We start from the raw sequence: 16,690 nt of genomic DNA, 5'->3' as shown, positions 1-16,690 counted from the left end.
GGTGAATGCTCAGTCTGGGTGCACATTCATCAGTGAGAAATAACTGGTGCTGGTTTGGAGCAGGTGAGGGAGCTCCTCCCCATGAGAAAGAGAGAAACTTGTGGTGTTCAGCAGGGCTAAGAGTGGGCATTTTCAAGACAGCAGTCTGAGATCAGTGTCAAAGAGAACTAAGTGACAATTAATTCCTCATGCAGCTGCTCGGTGAGCTGTAGTTCAGATAACAAAAAGCTAAACTCCAAGCACACTTTCATCCTACCAGGATATTCACACCAGGAGTCATGACGTAATTGGTGCCTAAATGGATATTTGTGTCCTTTTCCTAGGCCTTCCCTATACCAAGAACTTTCGCCTCACTAACGCCTCCCCGGCATCCCTGACGTTCAAGCTCCGCATTCCAGACGATGGTTCAGGGCCTGTTGTTAGCTGCTATGATCAAATGCGCAACAATACTGACCCATCCTGGAGGAAGGGAATTGATTTCTCTGTGAAGCCAAAGGAGTTTACAATGACTCCCAGCCAAGGGACCATCCTCCCCCAGGGACACCAGGATATTGAGGTATGATAGGAAGAGTGCAGCTGGTGAGGCTGAAGCTTCACTGGAGTGTGGGAGGGCTTTAGCTCTGCCAGCTTTGGGCATCGTGTGCATGAGAGACCTGCACCCGTGTGAGGCCTCTGTTAGCTGGGGTGCTGGGGATGCTCCTGAAGGAGCTGTTTTGTCTCCAAAATCACAAGCTGAAACCGTGTACCAGATGATCAGTACAGAAGCCATTCTTGTGCTTTTGAGAGAGATTTCTTTGATTGAAAGTGGGCAGAGGAAGGATGAGGACAGGAGGTGGCTGTAAGAGATGTGTCATTGTATAAAGCAGTTTGCTTTTCTTCCTGGTCTCATTTCTCCTCTCCTGGGGAGCAGATGAGTTGTGTTCACTGCAGGGATCTCCAGGGCAGACAGAAAAAACTCTGCAGCCATGAACTGCCCAGCCCCTGCTGGGCCACACTTTGCCCTCCATTTCTTGCTGTAAAGCTGAACTCGTTCTGTTCAAGACAACAGATTTCTTCTGCATTTATGTCATTGCAGTCAGATGAAAAATTGGCCCCTTAATTTGAATACAGTGGTGCATAGAGCTTTACTCTAATGTTTTAATTTAGCTGACCTATGCCCTGATAGAAGGGTGTGTTTAACAAATCCGGTATTGCCAGAAGGCTTGAGTTACTCCCAGAGACTGTGCTCTACACATGGACCAGCAGAAGAATTAAGGCAAAATCCTCCCTTTCCTTACCACGAAACAAGAACTGGAGGACACCGCACGTGGGCAATGAGCTTTTGTAAGGAAGAATTTACTGCTCTTCTCTTCCACCAGGTGACCCTGTGTTCCAACACCGTGATGGAGTACTACCAGTATATCCTGGTGGACGTGGAGGGTATTGGCGAGGGAGTGTTGGCACTGACCGTCATGGGCAGGTATCAGCATTTCCCTGGCCTCTCCCAGCACACTGCCGTGCACAGGCTTTGCTGGCTGCAGCTCCCAAGGAGAAGTGTTGCTTAATGACCTTGTGTTCTGCCCAGCTGGACATGAGAAGAGCAGTACTTGGAAAGCAGCCTGTGGTGAAATGCACCCCTGCTCCCACCCAGCATGATCCTGGGCCTTTTTCTAAAGGGAACAGGAATGATATAATTTATTGGCCTGGTTTTTGGTGCTTGAGGTGGAACAAATTTCCCAAGGGCCTCCTCTCCTTCTTCCTGTAAGAAGTGGAGTTGTGCTGGGTTATGAGCACCCTGCAGCATTGGTTTGGGACACAGGGAGCAGCCTGCTGAGAGTCAGGGTCTGGTTCTGTTACTGAGGGCACTTGCCAGTGGGCAAGTGGCTCACAGCAAGAGTGGTGAGGGCAAAAGATCTTATGAAGGAAAACCAGCCCTTAATGGGGCAGGTCAGCTCTAGTTTTTCTCCTTCCCTCTGCTTCCCATTTTGAGCTTTAATGTTCTCAGACTTAACCCAGAAGTTGTTCTTGCTGCAGCCAAATTCCATCCCACGATGCTGCTGTGGGCATCAGTTTAAGGACAAGAGGGATGCAGCTCCGTCTCCCAGGCAGAGCCGTCCAGTCAGTGCCTGGGCAGCAGTTTTGTCAAGTAGTGCAAAGGGGGACAGTCAGTGTGGAGACCTGTGGCATGAAGGACCGAGGGAGCTGTAGGGAGAGGGTGATCACCCACTCTGTAGGGCAGGTGGTGGCTTGTGCCCTTCAAGGCTGGGGAAAACCAGCTGAGTTCTCAGGCCAGGGCAACAGTACCATGGGAGAGAAGGGAGTCATTTTTACTGAGACACTGTAGTCTGGTGTTCTTTGAGCCTTGGTGAGCACTGGTCCTTGTTGGCAAGGCTCCCCCAGAGCTCATGGATCACTGGGACTGTTCCAGGAGTCCTTTCAAGCCTTCTTGGGTAAAGGAGGGGCTGAGGCAGCTGTGGGACAAGTGCTCTGCCTGGGGCACGTGGCAGCCTCTGGGTGCTGCCTCTCAGGGTTTGCCCCTCCTTGACAAGACATGTTTGAGTGGGAAGACTTTGAAGGCAATTTATCACTGTAGGGCTGTTAAATGTTGATTTGACAGTGACAAAGTGTTACACTCCATTTCACAACCTTCAGGGGTAAACGTTCTCCATCCTCAGTAGCTCTGATTCCCTTGTTGCCATCTCTTTCCCCAGATGCATCGTTCCTAAGCTGACAGCGTACCCCTACATCCTGTGCTACGATGAGTGCCATCCGAAGGAGCCGTACGAGAGGAAGTTCCTCGTTGTGAATAACAGCCACATTCCTGGCTGCTACGGGCTTATTGCCCAGGTTTGGCATCACATCCGCCTCCTCCTCGCGGAGGAGATTATTGGGGGGGGAAAAAAGGGTTTGGTTTGCTGGTTTCTATTCAATCTTAAAGATCTGCTGAGAACAAGATCCTACCGGAATGTAAAGTTTAGGGTGCAGTTTAACCTCCTGAGGAAGCAGTTCTGTTCTAGTCTTCAGGGTGTGGGAGATCTTAGAGGGTTGTGAAAAGCTGCTGCATCCACAGACACCAACGCCTGTGCTGGCAGCCTCCTTGCAGGACCCCCTGAGAATGCTAAGCCTACAATTCCTGCATCTTGTTTGTGCCTTTCACCTTTGTCCTGGGGATTTTTAGAAGTGTGTGTGAGTTGCCATTGTGGTGGATGTTAAGGAGTTTAAAGTTTCTTCAAAGGTCCCTCTGAAGCTGCGTTTGATTCTGTCCCTTCTAGAAATGTGAGGAAGATACTCCTGTGTTCTACTCCAGCTCCAAACCCTGTGGGATAGTCCAGCCTTTCAGCGTAGCAGAGATTCCAGTTACAATCGAAGCCCAAAAATTGGGCAAGTATGACACCAATGTCCTTATTGGCGTGTTCGGGGATGAAGGAAACCCGCTGGTGAGTGCAAGGGGAGACGTGTGCCTTTGTGCAACTCGTCCTGGCAGGGTGCAAAGCATACAGGGATTCTTCAGGGAAAAACAGGCACAGGCTGGTGTGGAGAAGGACAGAAGGGATTGGTGGCATACACAGCTCATGCCTTATAGGTGGTAATCTCAGTGTCTGACACAGCATATCGTTCATCTAAGCTGGAATTGAGGATAATTTTAGTTAATTAATCTTTAAAATGCTACTAACTTTGGAAACATCTGTTTAAAAATGTCATCTCTGTGAGCACAAAAGAGCATGTCAGAAGATTTCTGGGAACCTTGAGCTTTCTGTAAAAGAAAGGAAAGCTGGCATTTGGAAAGTAGTTGCAAGGATTTAAACATCTTAAAACATATGGAAATGATGATGCCAAATCCCCTGGATGGCACCATCACACTGGGCCAGTGTGGCACTGCATGTAAATCAGTCAACAAGGAGGGCCAGGCAGTGCAGGCTGTGGCAGGGAGCCCGAAGTTTGACAAAACAGTTGCTTTTAACTATCATGCTCCTTACCTTAAAGAGGAGGGTTTCTCCCCTCCAGAATAACCAGTTGTTTAACTGTCAGCCTGGTCTTAACTACAGATTTCTTGCAAAGCTTTTACCTTTGGGCCAATAATTTGTAGTTTGAAACTTTCTCTTACCGTAATCCTTTTTAATTCAGAGGTGAATGTGTCTTTTTTTCTTCTTCCCCCCAAAAGCCCAGCTTTCAGCTGGAGAGTGATAGTTGTCCCTAAAGAAATAACTTGAGGAGGATTGAGCTGTTTAAGCCTTTTTAGCTTTCCCTGTTGTGGTTTGTTTTGGTTTTTTTTCCAAATCTTTCTTGCCTGTTTTCTGGAACAGAGGCAGGTTTTACGGAGCACTGGAACACGGGCAGACATCTACCCAAGTCCAAGACTGATAGAAGTTGGCATGATCGCGGCTCTACATCGTAATACACACACCTTTCACCTCGTCAATGAGGGTTTAGTCGCTGCAGACTTCAGGATGAAGATCGTAAGTATCTGGGAGGCTGTTTTCCAGGGAAATTGACTGGTCAGTAGAAGCCATTACTTGGTTTTTATATGCAAGATTGCCATATCGTCCTGTGTGAGAGGAGGCAAGATACTCCAGTACTCCATCTGAGCAAGGCAAGAAGAACCTGGCTCTGGGCTGTTTTAGCTGGGGCAGCCCTCAGTGAAATCAGGTGCAGAGGTGTTAGAGCAGAAATGAGTCTGGACTGTGTTGACAAGTTCTCCCTTAATTTTATGGAAGGTCTTTAGCTGTGTGCACATTTTTGGAGCTCTGAGATCAAGAGAAGCCGGTGGCCCTGTGCTCCTGACAGGGCACGGACTTCCCCATGGGTTCCCCTGCTCCATCTACATTTGCTTTGTGCCAAACTGCTGTTAATGGCAGAAACCAGGGGGTGAGATCTGCCCTCAAACTGCTCGTGGGGAGGCAAGTTTCACACACCTGCTGTGGGTCAAAGCAGTAGGGCCCTTGCACACAAATGCACCCGTGAGGCTTGTGCAGCCCCAGAGCCTGTGGGCTCTGTAGCAGTGAATATCTCGGGAGACCTCCTGCAGAGAAGGGCTGTTTATTTCGTGGGGGCCACACAGGGGGATGAGCTGCAGGGCCAGAGCTGGAGCTGCTCCTCTGGCAGGAGGAGCAGGGCTGGTGCAGCCGGGAAGGGTGCATGGCTTGGGGCTGAGCGCGGTGTGCTCCCTGCCGGAGGGGGGATCTGGGAGAGGCTTGAAAAGAGCGTTGAAAAGAGGTTTGATCTTCTACGTATTGGGTGGGTTGAACTTGTGGAGCTTGGGTAAAACCTGACACTGTGGACTTGTTTGTGTCCGTGGATAAAGCGTCAGGCCTTGTGGGAGAGTCCAGGCTCAGCCTCCTGGGCCAAAGAGGAGCGGGGTGAATTTTCCTCTTGCTGCTTTTCCAGCTGTTTGGGGCATAAACAAACATAAGCCCAAAGTGGGGGATTGCCAGGGCAGCTTTCCCTGACTCCACAATGAAATTCTGCTCTCCACCCCTGCAGGGAGCAGTGCACCTTGGCTGGGTGGGCCTGGCATGGAAAGGATGGGTTTGGCATGCTCGTACCAGGCCCTGGCCTGCAGAGCTGTGTCAGTCCAGCTGTGCTGCTGTAAGGCCTCTGCTCCCTCCCCGGGGCATTTCCAGCTCTCCTGCCCCATCTGCAGAGGGAGGTCCATGAGAAACCAGAGGATGAGAATGCTTAGGAAGGCCATGCCATGCCCACAGGGCACGCCTTGCAGGTGTTTTCCTGCTTCCTGCTTTCCTGCTCTGCTCTTACCATTTAGAGCTGACTTTTCCAAAGCAGAGGGCACTGGGGCACCCCTCTACAGCTGATGGTCAGTGGGAAGCGAGGGCTTCGGTCCTTTAGGGGATGTTGAGAAGCACTGACGGTCCCTTGGGGAAGGAGACTTTGGGGTTTTGCTCAGCTGGCTTTGCAGAATTATTCCTGAGGCTGTCAGCAGTGTCCTCCAGCCGTGTGGCTGCTGGGGTGGGATTTGAGCAGTCCTGGCTTCCTCTGGCCTTGAGCCTTTGTTATAAGCCAGGAGAGAGAAAGTAGCTTTCCTTGGCACGCACTCCAGAGAAAGACTGGGGAAGGAATACTCTCCTGAGGATAAGCATCCCTTGGGTTGGGCAAAACTGGGTTAATTAGGTGAGTCCGTTAAAGGAGGGGAAAATACAGGTTGTATAAGGTCTGCTGTTGCCAGATACTGTAACTTATAGACAAATTAAGCCTTTATGATTTTTATCCTCCCCTCTTTAGTCTTTCCTTTTCTTATATCCCACAAGAGATCAGGGTGTATGGTTTCTATCCTAAATGCATATTATGTTTGTCTTACAGACTCGCAAACCCAACATCTTCACTATTGATCCCAGTGAAGGAGCGATATCCCCTAGGTCTGAGATTCTTGTGACTGTCACAGCAATCCTGAATGACACCGGGCTTTTTGCTGATGAGGTGGAGCTGTTCATTGGGGACAGCCTTTTGACCACCTTCACGATCATGGCCTGGGGTATTGGCACCACCATAGTCGCCGACAAACCATTCGCTCCGGAGATCAACTTGGGATACCAATTCAGGTAGGAGATCTCTCTGCTCCCACCTCTCTTCCTGTCTCAGCAAGGAGCAGTTTTGCTGTCATCCTTCCGGCAAGATCTTCTTTAGTGTTCAAAGCCCTGACTCCTTCCCTGAAGGCAGAGATTCCTTTAGAAACGTGTGATGGCCAGTTGAGAGTTGTTAGATACCCTCAAAAGCCACTGAAATGGAAACCAGTTGCTAAATTGCCACTGAATTGTCTTTGTTTCTAATACGTTTATGTCCTCATTTGATCAAGTAATGATCTCGCAGACTCCCACAGAACAAAGAGGTTCCCGAAATGGCGCCCGGATGAGGTGGCCATGTGGCTGAGGGACTGAGGGAAGATGGCATCACACCCTTCCCTTCTAAAATGGCACCTCCCCAACCAGGGGCCCCCAGAACAAAGAGGCAGGATGGTGACAACCCCCACCGGGAAGGCAGGAGCCCACAGAGCAGTTCTAGAGGCAGATGGAAACTTGCTGCTTTGTGTGGGGTCCGTGCCACTGCTGCTGCTGCTTCCTCATGCCATTTGTGGGCTCTGCTGCTGCTGCTGTGCTCTGCGCCCAGGACCTCGCTCATTTTTTTCGCTGCTGCCAGCAGAATTTACAAAGTTCACTTCAAAACAGTTTCTAATTGCAAAATGGAGTTTCTACGAATGGCTACGAGTGCAAAACCAAAGCTGTCACAAAATAGAGAGGCCCTGCTCCCCTGCTTTCCTCTCCTGAAGTAGGCAGCCAATTTTTGCCGGCTTGCTGGGATCATCCAGAAACTGCCTCCGAGCTGGTTTTTAAAAATGCCTGCAATCATACTCCCACACACAAGGTCCCCAAGTGCAGGATCTCAAAGACTCAGTAACAGTTTCGGGCACAGATTAATACAAAATACAGTAACAGGATGAATCGCCCCAGAACAAACATTTTGGAGGAAAACACCAGGTCCTGTCAGTGTCTCCTAGAAAATGCTACATTGCCATGATAAACATATTTCTCTTTGCAATGATGACATCAGAAGGGCAGCTTATCAGACACTGTTTCTGGTCCACATTAAGACCTGGAAATGAAGACAGTCTCCAAGCTATTAACACCTCAAATTGTTCATTGGGAGCAGTCTGATGACCAGGGAAATATAGCTACTCCCATACTATTTTCCATCTTGTCTTCTCTTCTAGCCTCATTCCCTGCTTTCGTCAGTTCAAATTCACAAACGCGGGCTACCATTTCCATCAGCTCTACTGGACCGTGAAATGTTACAGCCCACCTGAGGAGGAGGCCCAGAGCCTCACATCCGTCAGTAGCTCCGAGAACGAAGAGGATTCCCAGAGCCCCAAACGTACCCCCTTGTTTCAGCTGCAGCCACGGTCAGTGGAGCTGCAGCCAGGCGAGTCAGCTGAAGTGGTGGTGCAAGGCTTCTCCAGCGTTCCGCAGGTGAGGTCCCCACCAAGGGCTGAGCCTGGGGAACCATCAGATCCCCTACCCTGGGCTTGTTTCACAGTCCCTTGACATTTGCCTGAAAAAATGAGCAGGAGCCGTCAAGAAACTGGTTTAAAGCCACACGTTTCCATGGCAGCACCAGTTGCTTTCCTTGCTGGCCACCATCAGGCCAGCTAAAGCTTTAATGTGATTTCACAGCTACCAAAACCTAGTGCTGATCCCAAAATAGGGGTGTGTGAGGAAAGCGACAACTCTTAGTTAAATTAAAAATCAAAATAATTTATTGAAAGCAGAAAAATTACAAAAATTAGAAAAATACAAAAATTGGGATCCTATGGCTCGATAGGTGGTATGTCCCAGGAGTGCAGGGATCTGAGATCTTTGGCTGAAACAGCACTGGACATCGGATGATGAAAAAGGACTTGCAGTGCTGAGGTGACTCTTGGCTGATCCAAGAGTCTAAAAAGGTTATTAAAAGCTCCTTGATAGGAGTTAGGCTTTTAGTGCTCAGCACCAATCTCCACCCACAGCTAGCCTGCAGGGCTCTGACTTTCTGAGGCCTGTCTCATTCTTTTATAGTGCCTTTGCTCTGCCCCAGTCTGCCCGCAGTCCGCCTCTTTGGCCTGAAATGATTGGTGCTTTCCCTTTGAGAAATCATCTCAGCCCACCAATAGCTCGTCGTTGTCAGAGGGGCGGTATCAGTTGAGATGAGGGTGGTAAAGTGCCGTCATTAAAATTCAGTTTGCCATGGAGCTTGCCTGCAGGGTAACGGTTGAGGAGCTCCAAATAGCTGCTGGCTGTTAGAAACTGGAGTTTTGGAGTTAGGCTTTGAGTTAGGGTGCAAAGTAAAAACACTTTAAAAAATATTAAAATACATCCAACACATCTTAAAACACTTGTAAAAGTATACAATAAACATGGGAAGGATAACTCTTGTGGTGTACAGGTGGTTTAAAGTTTGAGAAGGGAGCCTAACTTGGGGATTTTTAACTGGGGATTTTTAACTGGGAATAGTGCAACTCTTTTAATAAACTACTTTGAACAATTGAAAATATTGATAATGGAACTTGATTTTTGTACCTGGGCTGATGTTAATTTTAACATTCAATTTAAAAATACTTAACTCAGAATTAATTAATTAAAACACTTAATATGCAAAGACCAAACATAATTAGGGTGGAAGGAAATACTGCTCTTTTTGGGCAAACAGTGTTGCATGCTGAGTCAGCAAGGAAGGACAGAGAAATAAGTTACACTTAGATTAGGAGCCCAAGAAGAAAGTGAATTAAACAAGTGCCAAGTGGTTTATCGGGAGTATGCACAGAGTAAGACAAAAGCTGTGTGAGAAGGGAGGGAGGGTCTCACAAGTGCCTTTTGTGGCTGTTGGGGTGCCCTGTTAGAGACAATTGAGTGCAGAATAAATAAGCTGCATCACAGGAAGAAAAGGGGGCAGTGACCATAACTCTGTGGCAGGAATAGGGCCCGTGGTGGGTGCTGAGCCAATTTGCTGGATGCCAGCACCACTGGTGACAAGTGTCTCTTGCATGCAGGTGGTGCAGAATTACGTGCTGTGTGAAGCCATCATTGGGGAAAGCACAACCGCACAGCCGATAACAGCAACAGTCATTACCTGCGAGTTTATTCATCCCTCTATAGAAGTATCAGCCAAAGAATTCTTTTTCCGAGTGGAGAAGGTAAGTCTCTGGATTGCATCCTGGCATTTAACAGCATGGCTGAGGAGGGTGTGTGCTTGTGTTAAAGCCCCTCTTTACCCTTCCTGAGGCACTTTGTAAAGTGAGTGAGGATGCTTTTAGAGATGAGACTGGTGTTTAACTTCCCCGAAGTAAAATTGCAGTAACAGCTGCACTGCCAAGGGGGATTGTGGCCACTTACAGAGAAATGCCAGTTTCTCTTCTCACTATAAAGGGAGATTTTTGAGGATCCTCCAAGGCAGGGTGATGTCTAAACACTGATGCTGTAAGGAAGCTGGGGAAAATGGGGATTCCTGGGAATTCCTCAGGCTTTCAAGGAAAAACCCATCATCTCCTGTGTCTCTTTGCCTTCTCTGCTGTTGGCATGAATGCTTTATGGTATAGCTATATGGTATAGCTATAGGGTATAGCTATATGGTATAGCTCTGTGCATTTCCCCAAGCCTCACCTGCCTCAAAGGACCCCCAGTCATCCTGCAGCTGCACTGATGATAACACTGGGATAGAGCAGGTGCCCTTTAGTCTCTGGATCCCAACTCCTGCATCATCTTTCCCTCTCCTGCAAGTTGTCTGAAAAAGAGATGTTTCATTACTTGGTTTCTGTAGTTTCAGGCCTCTCCTCTGGTTCCCAGGCTTCCACTGAATCACAGAATCCCTGGAACAGGCAGTTCAGATGTAATTAGAAGCTTTTCAGCTCTCCCTGATTGTGCCTGGGTTCTGCTCAATGCCACACACACTGATTTATCACATACTATGGCACAGCACCTGTTTGGTATCAGTACATCCAGAACTAGTTTCCCAAACTCTCTGATTTCTCTAAAACATGCAGGAAGCCCAGCACAATGCATAGACAGGAAGGAAGAGCCTAGGCTGATCAGAGCTTTGAAGCCACCTTGTCCCTGTAGCAAGGGCAGCAAGGACATAGGTTGCAGATGAACTGCTTTTATGAGGCTGCTAGAGCCAATAAGGTTGTAAGAAATGACTGTACATGAGTGAAGATCATCTAGCGCTGTTCTGCTCAATAGAGAGACAAAACTAGAGACCAATGCTCTGGATTCGCTTTCTGCTTTAGATCTTGTTCAAGCAGCTGCCTCCTCTCAGGGGCCTATTCCCTCATCTGTACATGAGAGTGTTTCTCTGTCCCCCAGAGGATGCTGTGGTTTCTAAACATGGAAAGCATCTGCTATAAAGAAAAATCTCCTGGAAGGGTAGAAACAGATAGAAAGGGTAAATAGAGATGGATGCACTTCTGGGGCTGAAAAATGTGAAACGCAGCAGAAGCAGGAGGAGGTCTGTGGCCACTTGAGGTTGTTTTTCCTTATCTCCTGTTGTTGTAGAAACCCAGCGATGAGCTGACTTTGCAGTACCAGCCTTTGTCTTTAAAAAACACCTGTGCCCTGCCACTCGACCTTCTGCTGTACTTGGAGCAGCCATTCATGGTCTGCGATGCAGACCAGCAGCCCCTCCCATTTGGCCAGGTGAGCAGCCCTGGTCTCCTCCAGGGGGGTTTGAAGAGGAGGGGTGTCGTGGTGCCGCCTTTCTGTTGGGAGGTCCTCGAGTCGAGAAGTTTATTCTGTAGTGTCAGCAGTGTATTGGCCTGAGCTGCTGCATCAGCAGAGCTGCTGAAGGAAGCAAAATCTCACCTGAATTGAGAAGATCCATCCTGGCTTTAAGGCATAAGGAGAAGGGAGCAGGCAACTAGGTCTGGGCCAGGTGTGCAGTAAAGGTGTCTCCTGGAAAGCATCCCAGCTCTCCAGCAGCCATCCCCTTGTATTGCTGCTGAGCACAGAAAGGGTAGCCTGAGAGGATCTTGGGCCAGAGCGTGGTGCCTGCAGTCAGACCCTCACTGTAAAGAAATGAGGGTGAACTGAGAAGCTGGGGTCACACTTTGAACGTTTACTGTTTCCTGCTGTCAGACCTGTCATCCCACAGGTGATTAATTACTGTTCATCTCCTTGCAGCCTGTGACAGTGGATGTAGGAGAGACCAGTCATCTCTACATTGCATTTGACCCAGCTTATGAACTGGATTTTCATAGCTGGGAACAAGAGAAGGTTCTGATGATAGACATGGTCAGAGGCCATCCTTACAAGGAGTATATCACCCTTCGGGGAGAAGTCCACTTCCCGAATCTCCTTATCCAGCCCAACACCCTGGAGTTTGGCTGCATCAAAGCTGGCACTGAAGAAGTGCTTTCTCTGGAGATAACCAACAACAGCCTATTTCCTGTCAAGTACCACTGGTCATTCCATGTGGACAGCCAGGTGAACAAGTTGAGGTATGTGCACCTTTGCCCTCTCCTTGAAGCTCCTCCTGGTGTCCTGTTTGTACTTGGAAAAGACCAAGGCTGTTTGCCTAGGATCTGGCAAATTGCTTCTGACTTTCCCTTGTGCAAGTGACACCGACCAGCCATGGTCAGGCTGGATGCTCAGGGAGTAGGTGTTTTCCACCAATTTGGTGCTGTGTAGCCCCCGTAGTGGTTTCCCCTGGGAAGGAAAGCTGGGGGGGAAAGCTGCTTTCTCAGACCTCTGTGGCCTGAGGCAAATGTCCACCTTGATGAAGGGCTCCTAGTCCCAGCTCCACAGTGCTGGTGGAGGCCCTTTGGCCCCTGTGCTTTGGGATGGGTCCTGTCTGCAGGCAGAGGAGCTGCTCTCTGCGCCTTGCCTTCCTCCCTGCACTGTGCTGGAGGATGCCCAGAAAGTCCCAGTTCACACCAGAGAAAGAGCTGCTTAGTGCCTGGGCTGATGCTGAACATCTTGTTACCTTCCCTTTCCTTCTTTTCTGAGACAACTCCTTTAGTGCCAGGACAATTTCTTTCCCAAGGGTCAGCTTTCAGTGGACACCTTGGATTCTTCACTCCCTTCCTTTTTTTGTGACACTTGTTACTCATTTTGACTTTTCCCCACTGCAACATGTCCCTTAATGGGTTCTGTACTGCTCAGCAGCAGGACTTGTTCATCACATCATCTCCCATCAACTCCCTGGCTCCCAGAGAGTTTCATTTTAGAGTGAAAAATACTGTTGTCTAGGCACCATGGTCCTGGGAAGTTGCCTCAAACCATTTATTAAAACTAAAGACAGTGGAATAAATGATTAGGGATCTCTTGGGGGTTATGGTGAGAGAGCCTCTCATCCAGAAATGAAACCCAGCCTTAAATAACAAGCTACAAAGCTAAAGACAGTTATTCTTTGGGGAGCAGGTCGTTAAAGGCACTGAATTCCTGTCTGGGAATGGAGCATCCAGGTCGTGTTTGACTGTGTGGGGAACACTTGCAGCAGGGTGTCAGGCAGGCACGGCTCAACTGTGCCCCTCATGTGGCATTAGAAACACAAGCAGAGTTACCCTGAGCACCTGCTTCAATTGAAAATGGAGGATGTGACCTGAGTCAACTGGGAGTGTTGGAAAATGTTAACCAACCCCCCCAACACTGTCAGGGGAACATTCCGGATAAATACCGGGTAGAGATGCAGAGTTTCTGGCCTTGGGCACTGCGGGGGCTGTGCTGGCTCGTCACTGGCCAGGTCTGCCCCTTGGTGCCTCAAATCTCACCTTTTTGCATGTCTTCTCTGTCTTTTCCTCTCCCACTGTTCTTTTTGCATCCCCACAAGGTGTTAATCCCTGTCCTTTGTAGTTCCTCACTGCAAGCAGTTACCAGCTGGCTGCACTGCTGCAAGCCCAGCACCATCCCTGGGCTGCCCTTAGAACGGACCTGCTCCAGCCTGGTTTGGGAAGGGCTGGATCAGACCATTTCTGAGCTCAACACACCAGCCCCCATCCAGGGGCTGCATCGTGACCAGGAGCTGCTTGTGCACGTGTCCCTCCCTCCCACTGCAGGTCCCTGTTCATAGTCATGTTATTTTCCAGATATGAGTCTTGCCCACCTAAATTCCAACCCCACCCACCAAAGGAGAAGAGAACCCGTCTGGATGGCTTGACACCTCAACACAGACGCTTCAGGGTTAGAAATGTGGAGGTGCCATCCCCAGCCATTAAAGAATCACACCGTCTTGCCAGACAGAAAGGACTTAAAGGAGGAACAGAGGTAGATTTTCTTGTACATCTACTGCTTGTGTTGCCTTCCCACTTTGCCACCAAAAAGTCATGCTCGTGCTGACCTCCCTTTTTGCTGCCCTGCTGTCCTGTGCCCTGAGGGTGGGCTGGGCAGCAGGGCCAGTGGCTGGACATGGGGTATCTGGGGAGGGAGAAATAGGAGAGTTTTGCTCAGAGAAGCCCACTCACTCAGATCCTACAGACCTGTGCTGAGTGTGGGATTTTTTTGGCTTATTTTCTTTACAATGTCAAATGAGCTCTTCATCTGCATCGTGATGATATTATAAGATCTCCAGCTTCCTTCCCAGAGCAAGCTGGGACGAACCCTTATCTCCATGTACCCACTTCCCAACCCAGCCAGACCACTTGTTTCCAGGCCTCTGCCTTCACCCAACAGCTGGTATTGCAGTGGTGGCAATACAGCCCTGGAGCTGTCTTATAAAATGAGACTTTAAAGTGGCTGTCATGGAAAATGGCTTGTTTTTCAGGTGACGCCATATACTTGTGAAAACTCTAACGTCCCCCTAGGATTGTCATTCAGATGCACAGAGCTATACTGCAATCCCATCCCAGTGGACCAGGTAAGTGGGAATCTGTCTCACTTCCACATTTTCAGTGTGGCAAGCAGGTCTGTAGCTCTCAGTCCCATTGGTGGCCCTCAGCATAGCCCACAGAGGAGCCTCACATCCCTCCAGACCATCACAAAGTGCTGCTGAAGCAACTGGTCACTGGAGAGGCTGTGCAGGACATGTAGGGCTGCCCAAGGACGCTGTGCAGCACCTATGGAGGCCATTGCTGCCCTTGGACCTCATCGGGTCCATAGGAAATTTTTGCAGGAGCTTTACTGTAGCACCTTGAGAAAGCAGCATATAAATCAGAGAGCAAGGGGAAAAGCCTCAGGTCAGATGAGCTGGACTGGAGTCCTTCCCTGAGCTCCCTGAGCTCCAAGAGCTCTCACTCTGAGTCTCCTCCTTTTCTAAAAGCAGTAAGAAATGCTTTTTAAAGGCAAGTTGTGCATCAGAGAGAATTTCTTACTGCCAGGAGACATCCCAGTTCACTTTAATGTAGTGTGTAATTAATGCATTGATCCATGAGTATGAGAGGTTTTCCCCATGGTCCCTCCACTGGTCAGTGGCATGGATGCAGGATGAGAATTGGGTGATTCTGGCTGTGTTTGAGGAATAGGTCCCTCCAGCTACAGCTGCACTTCGCTCCAAGCTGCTCTTCTGCATCCATTTCCATGCTCAACACCTCAATCTCTCCTGTCCTCCATCCAGGCTTTCAAGATCCTGCCACTGTCAGGTGAACTGCAGCCAGGAGAGAGCCAGCAGGTCACCTTCAGCTTCTTTGGCCACCTCAACAGCATTGCCCGTGTCACGGCACTGTGCAATGTGGAGGGAGGCCCCAGCTACGATGTGGACCTGACCGGGGAGGCCTCACGCATCAGCTACTTCCTGAGTGTCCAGGAGATCAACTGCGGGATCCAGGTACCACACATGTCCCCTGGCACAGTTCCTTGCCTTGGAACCATGGCCAGCAGGTTCCTGCCCACCTCGCTCCAGGGCTCCCTCCCCTTCCCAGCTCCTTTGTTGGCTCTGTGGCTTGGGAGTACAACCTTTGAGGGATATGTCCAGAATCCAAGCTGGTTTAAAACGCCCATCTCCACCCCCCTCCAAAATGTTGGGAATGCCTCCTTTTCAGAGCTCCTAACACTGCCTCTAGGGCGGGCAGGGTCCCAGTGGGGATGCTCTGAGGGGCATGTCCCTGAGACATCCCTCTGCTGATCCACTCCTAAAGCCTGACCTCCAAGGAGGTGCCCTTGTCTAAAGCTCTTGCTTAATCCACACAATAATCAAGGGAAGAAGTTTGGCTTCCAGTCACTGTCGTTGCAGAGACTGTCTCAGAGTAATCCACACTTCACTCCTTTGCAGTTGAAAGCCCACAGATATTTCCAGCTGCTGGCCTTGTGTGACTCCCTTGTGGCCTGTATGTTTCTTGCCACTATTTGCATGCAGGTGCCTTTTCTTCTGGAATGCCTCAGTGCCACCTCTTTTGTTTCTCCTGGCTGTTGGTGACCCCTCAGAGTGCACAGGACCTGTGTCCTCTGGTTCACTTATTACTGGCCCTGACATGGTTGTTACCACACCTCTGTCTGCTGCCAGAGCTCCCTGTTTCTGGGCAGGTGCCCTGTGCCTGGGGGTTCCCCAGGTTCCCAAGTGCCTGTATCTCCTCCCCCGTCCCTGCTCCCACGATGTGTCTGCTTTCAACCCCAGGAAAGAGGAAGGAGATTCCCAGCAGCAGGCCTGGTTCTGTAACTTCCCTCTCCTATGCCTTCTCTCCAGATGTTTAATGAAATTCAGCATAGCAAGGTTGTCCTGGTGAACACAGGCAAGATACCATTCGACTGGGTGCTAAACCCCAGCACTGACACTGCAGACCAAGCTCTGGATGGAGTGTTTACAGTCAAACCCAGCAGTGTAAGTAGCACGAGTGACTGACCCCAGCCCTGTGTCAGGTGGCTCAGGAGAGTAAAGGGGAAAAAGGGGTGCAGGGGTGGGGAAGAGAGGGGGAAAAAAGTGTGGGGGGGAAACCCCAAACCCAGCATGCAAGCAATTTCTGCTGGGGGCAGAGAAGGTCAAACAAGTGCTCTCCGGCAGACACCGGCGGGAGGCACAAGTGTATTGGTCACTGTCCTGCCCTGCTGTGAGTAGAGGAGAGTTCTTTTTGATAGATTTCTCGGGCGAAAACAAGGCACAAAGGCAACAAATATTCTATCTGGAAAATGTTTATTGATAAAGAAGGGGTATGGTCCCGACCAGCGGGGGATAGAAAAGAGAGCAGAGAGAGAAAACAAGAAGCGGAGAGAGTAACAGAAGCACGTGGGACGAGTTAAGGCTCCCAGCACACGTACAAGCCCAACAGTAATTTTTCACCCCATGTCAGAAAATGGATTTATAACATACGTTA

General features: G+C 49.5%; 1 protein-coding gene across 1 annotated transcript in view; it reads left to right on the top strand.

Moving 5' to 3' along the window:
• LOC125332338 (hydrocephalus-inducing protein-like) overlaps positions 1 to 16,690 on the top strand; it is a 68,003-nt gene that overhangs the window by 18,271 nt on the left and 33,042 nt on the right. Inside the window, exons 10-22 of the mRNA XM_048317103.1 lie at positions 324 to 556; positions 1,359 to 1,459; positions 2,691 to 2,826; positions 3,252 to 3,416; positions 4,284 to 4,436; positions 6,295 to 6,533; positions 7,700 to 7,955; positions 9,512 to 9,655; positions 11,010 to 11,150; positions 11,634 to 11,950; positions 14,265 to 14,304; positions 15,001 to 15,210; positions 16,066 to 16,200. Of these exons, the coding sequence (XP_048173060.1) occupies positions 324 to 556; positions 1,359 to 1,459; positions 2,691 to 2,826; positions 3,252 to 3,416; positions 4,284 to 4,436; positions 6,295 to 6,533; positions 7,700 to 7,955; positions 9,512 to 9,655; positions 11,010 to 11,150; positions 11,634 to 11,950; positions 14,265 to 14,304; positions 15,001 to 15,210; positions 16,066 to 16,200 (2,270 nt within the window). The remainder of the gene's footprint in view (positions 1 to 323; positions 557 to 1,358; positions 1,460 to 2,690; positions 2,827 to 3,251; positions 3,417 to 4,283; positions 4,437 to 6,294; positions 6,534 to 7,699; positions 7,956 to 9,511; positions 9,656 to 11,009; positions 11,151 to 11,633; positions 11,951 to 14,264; positions 14,305 to 15,000; positions 15,211 to 16,065; positions 16,201 to 16,690) is intronic.

The sequence above is a fragment of the Corvus hawaiiensis genome, chromosome 12 (assembly GCF_020740725.1).
Source record: "Corvus hawaiiensis isolate bCorHaw1 chromosome 12, bCorHaw1.pri.cur, whole genome shotgun sequence".
In the NCBI taxonomy this organism is placed as follows: domain Eukaryota; kingdom Metazoa; phylum Chordata; class Aves; order Passeriformes; family Corvidae; genus Corvus; species Corvus hawaiiensis.
The sequence above is the reverse complement of the archived record's forward strand: the minus strand, read 5'-3'. Positions and strand labels throughout refer to the sequence as shown.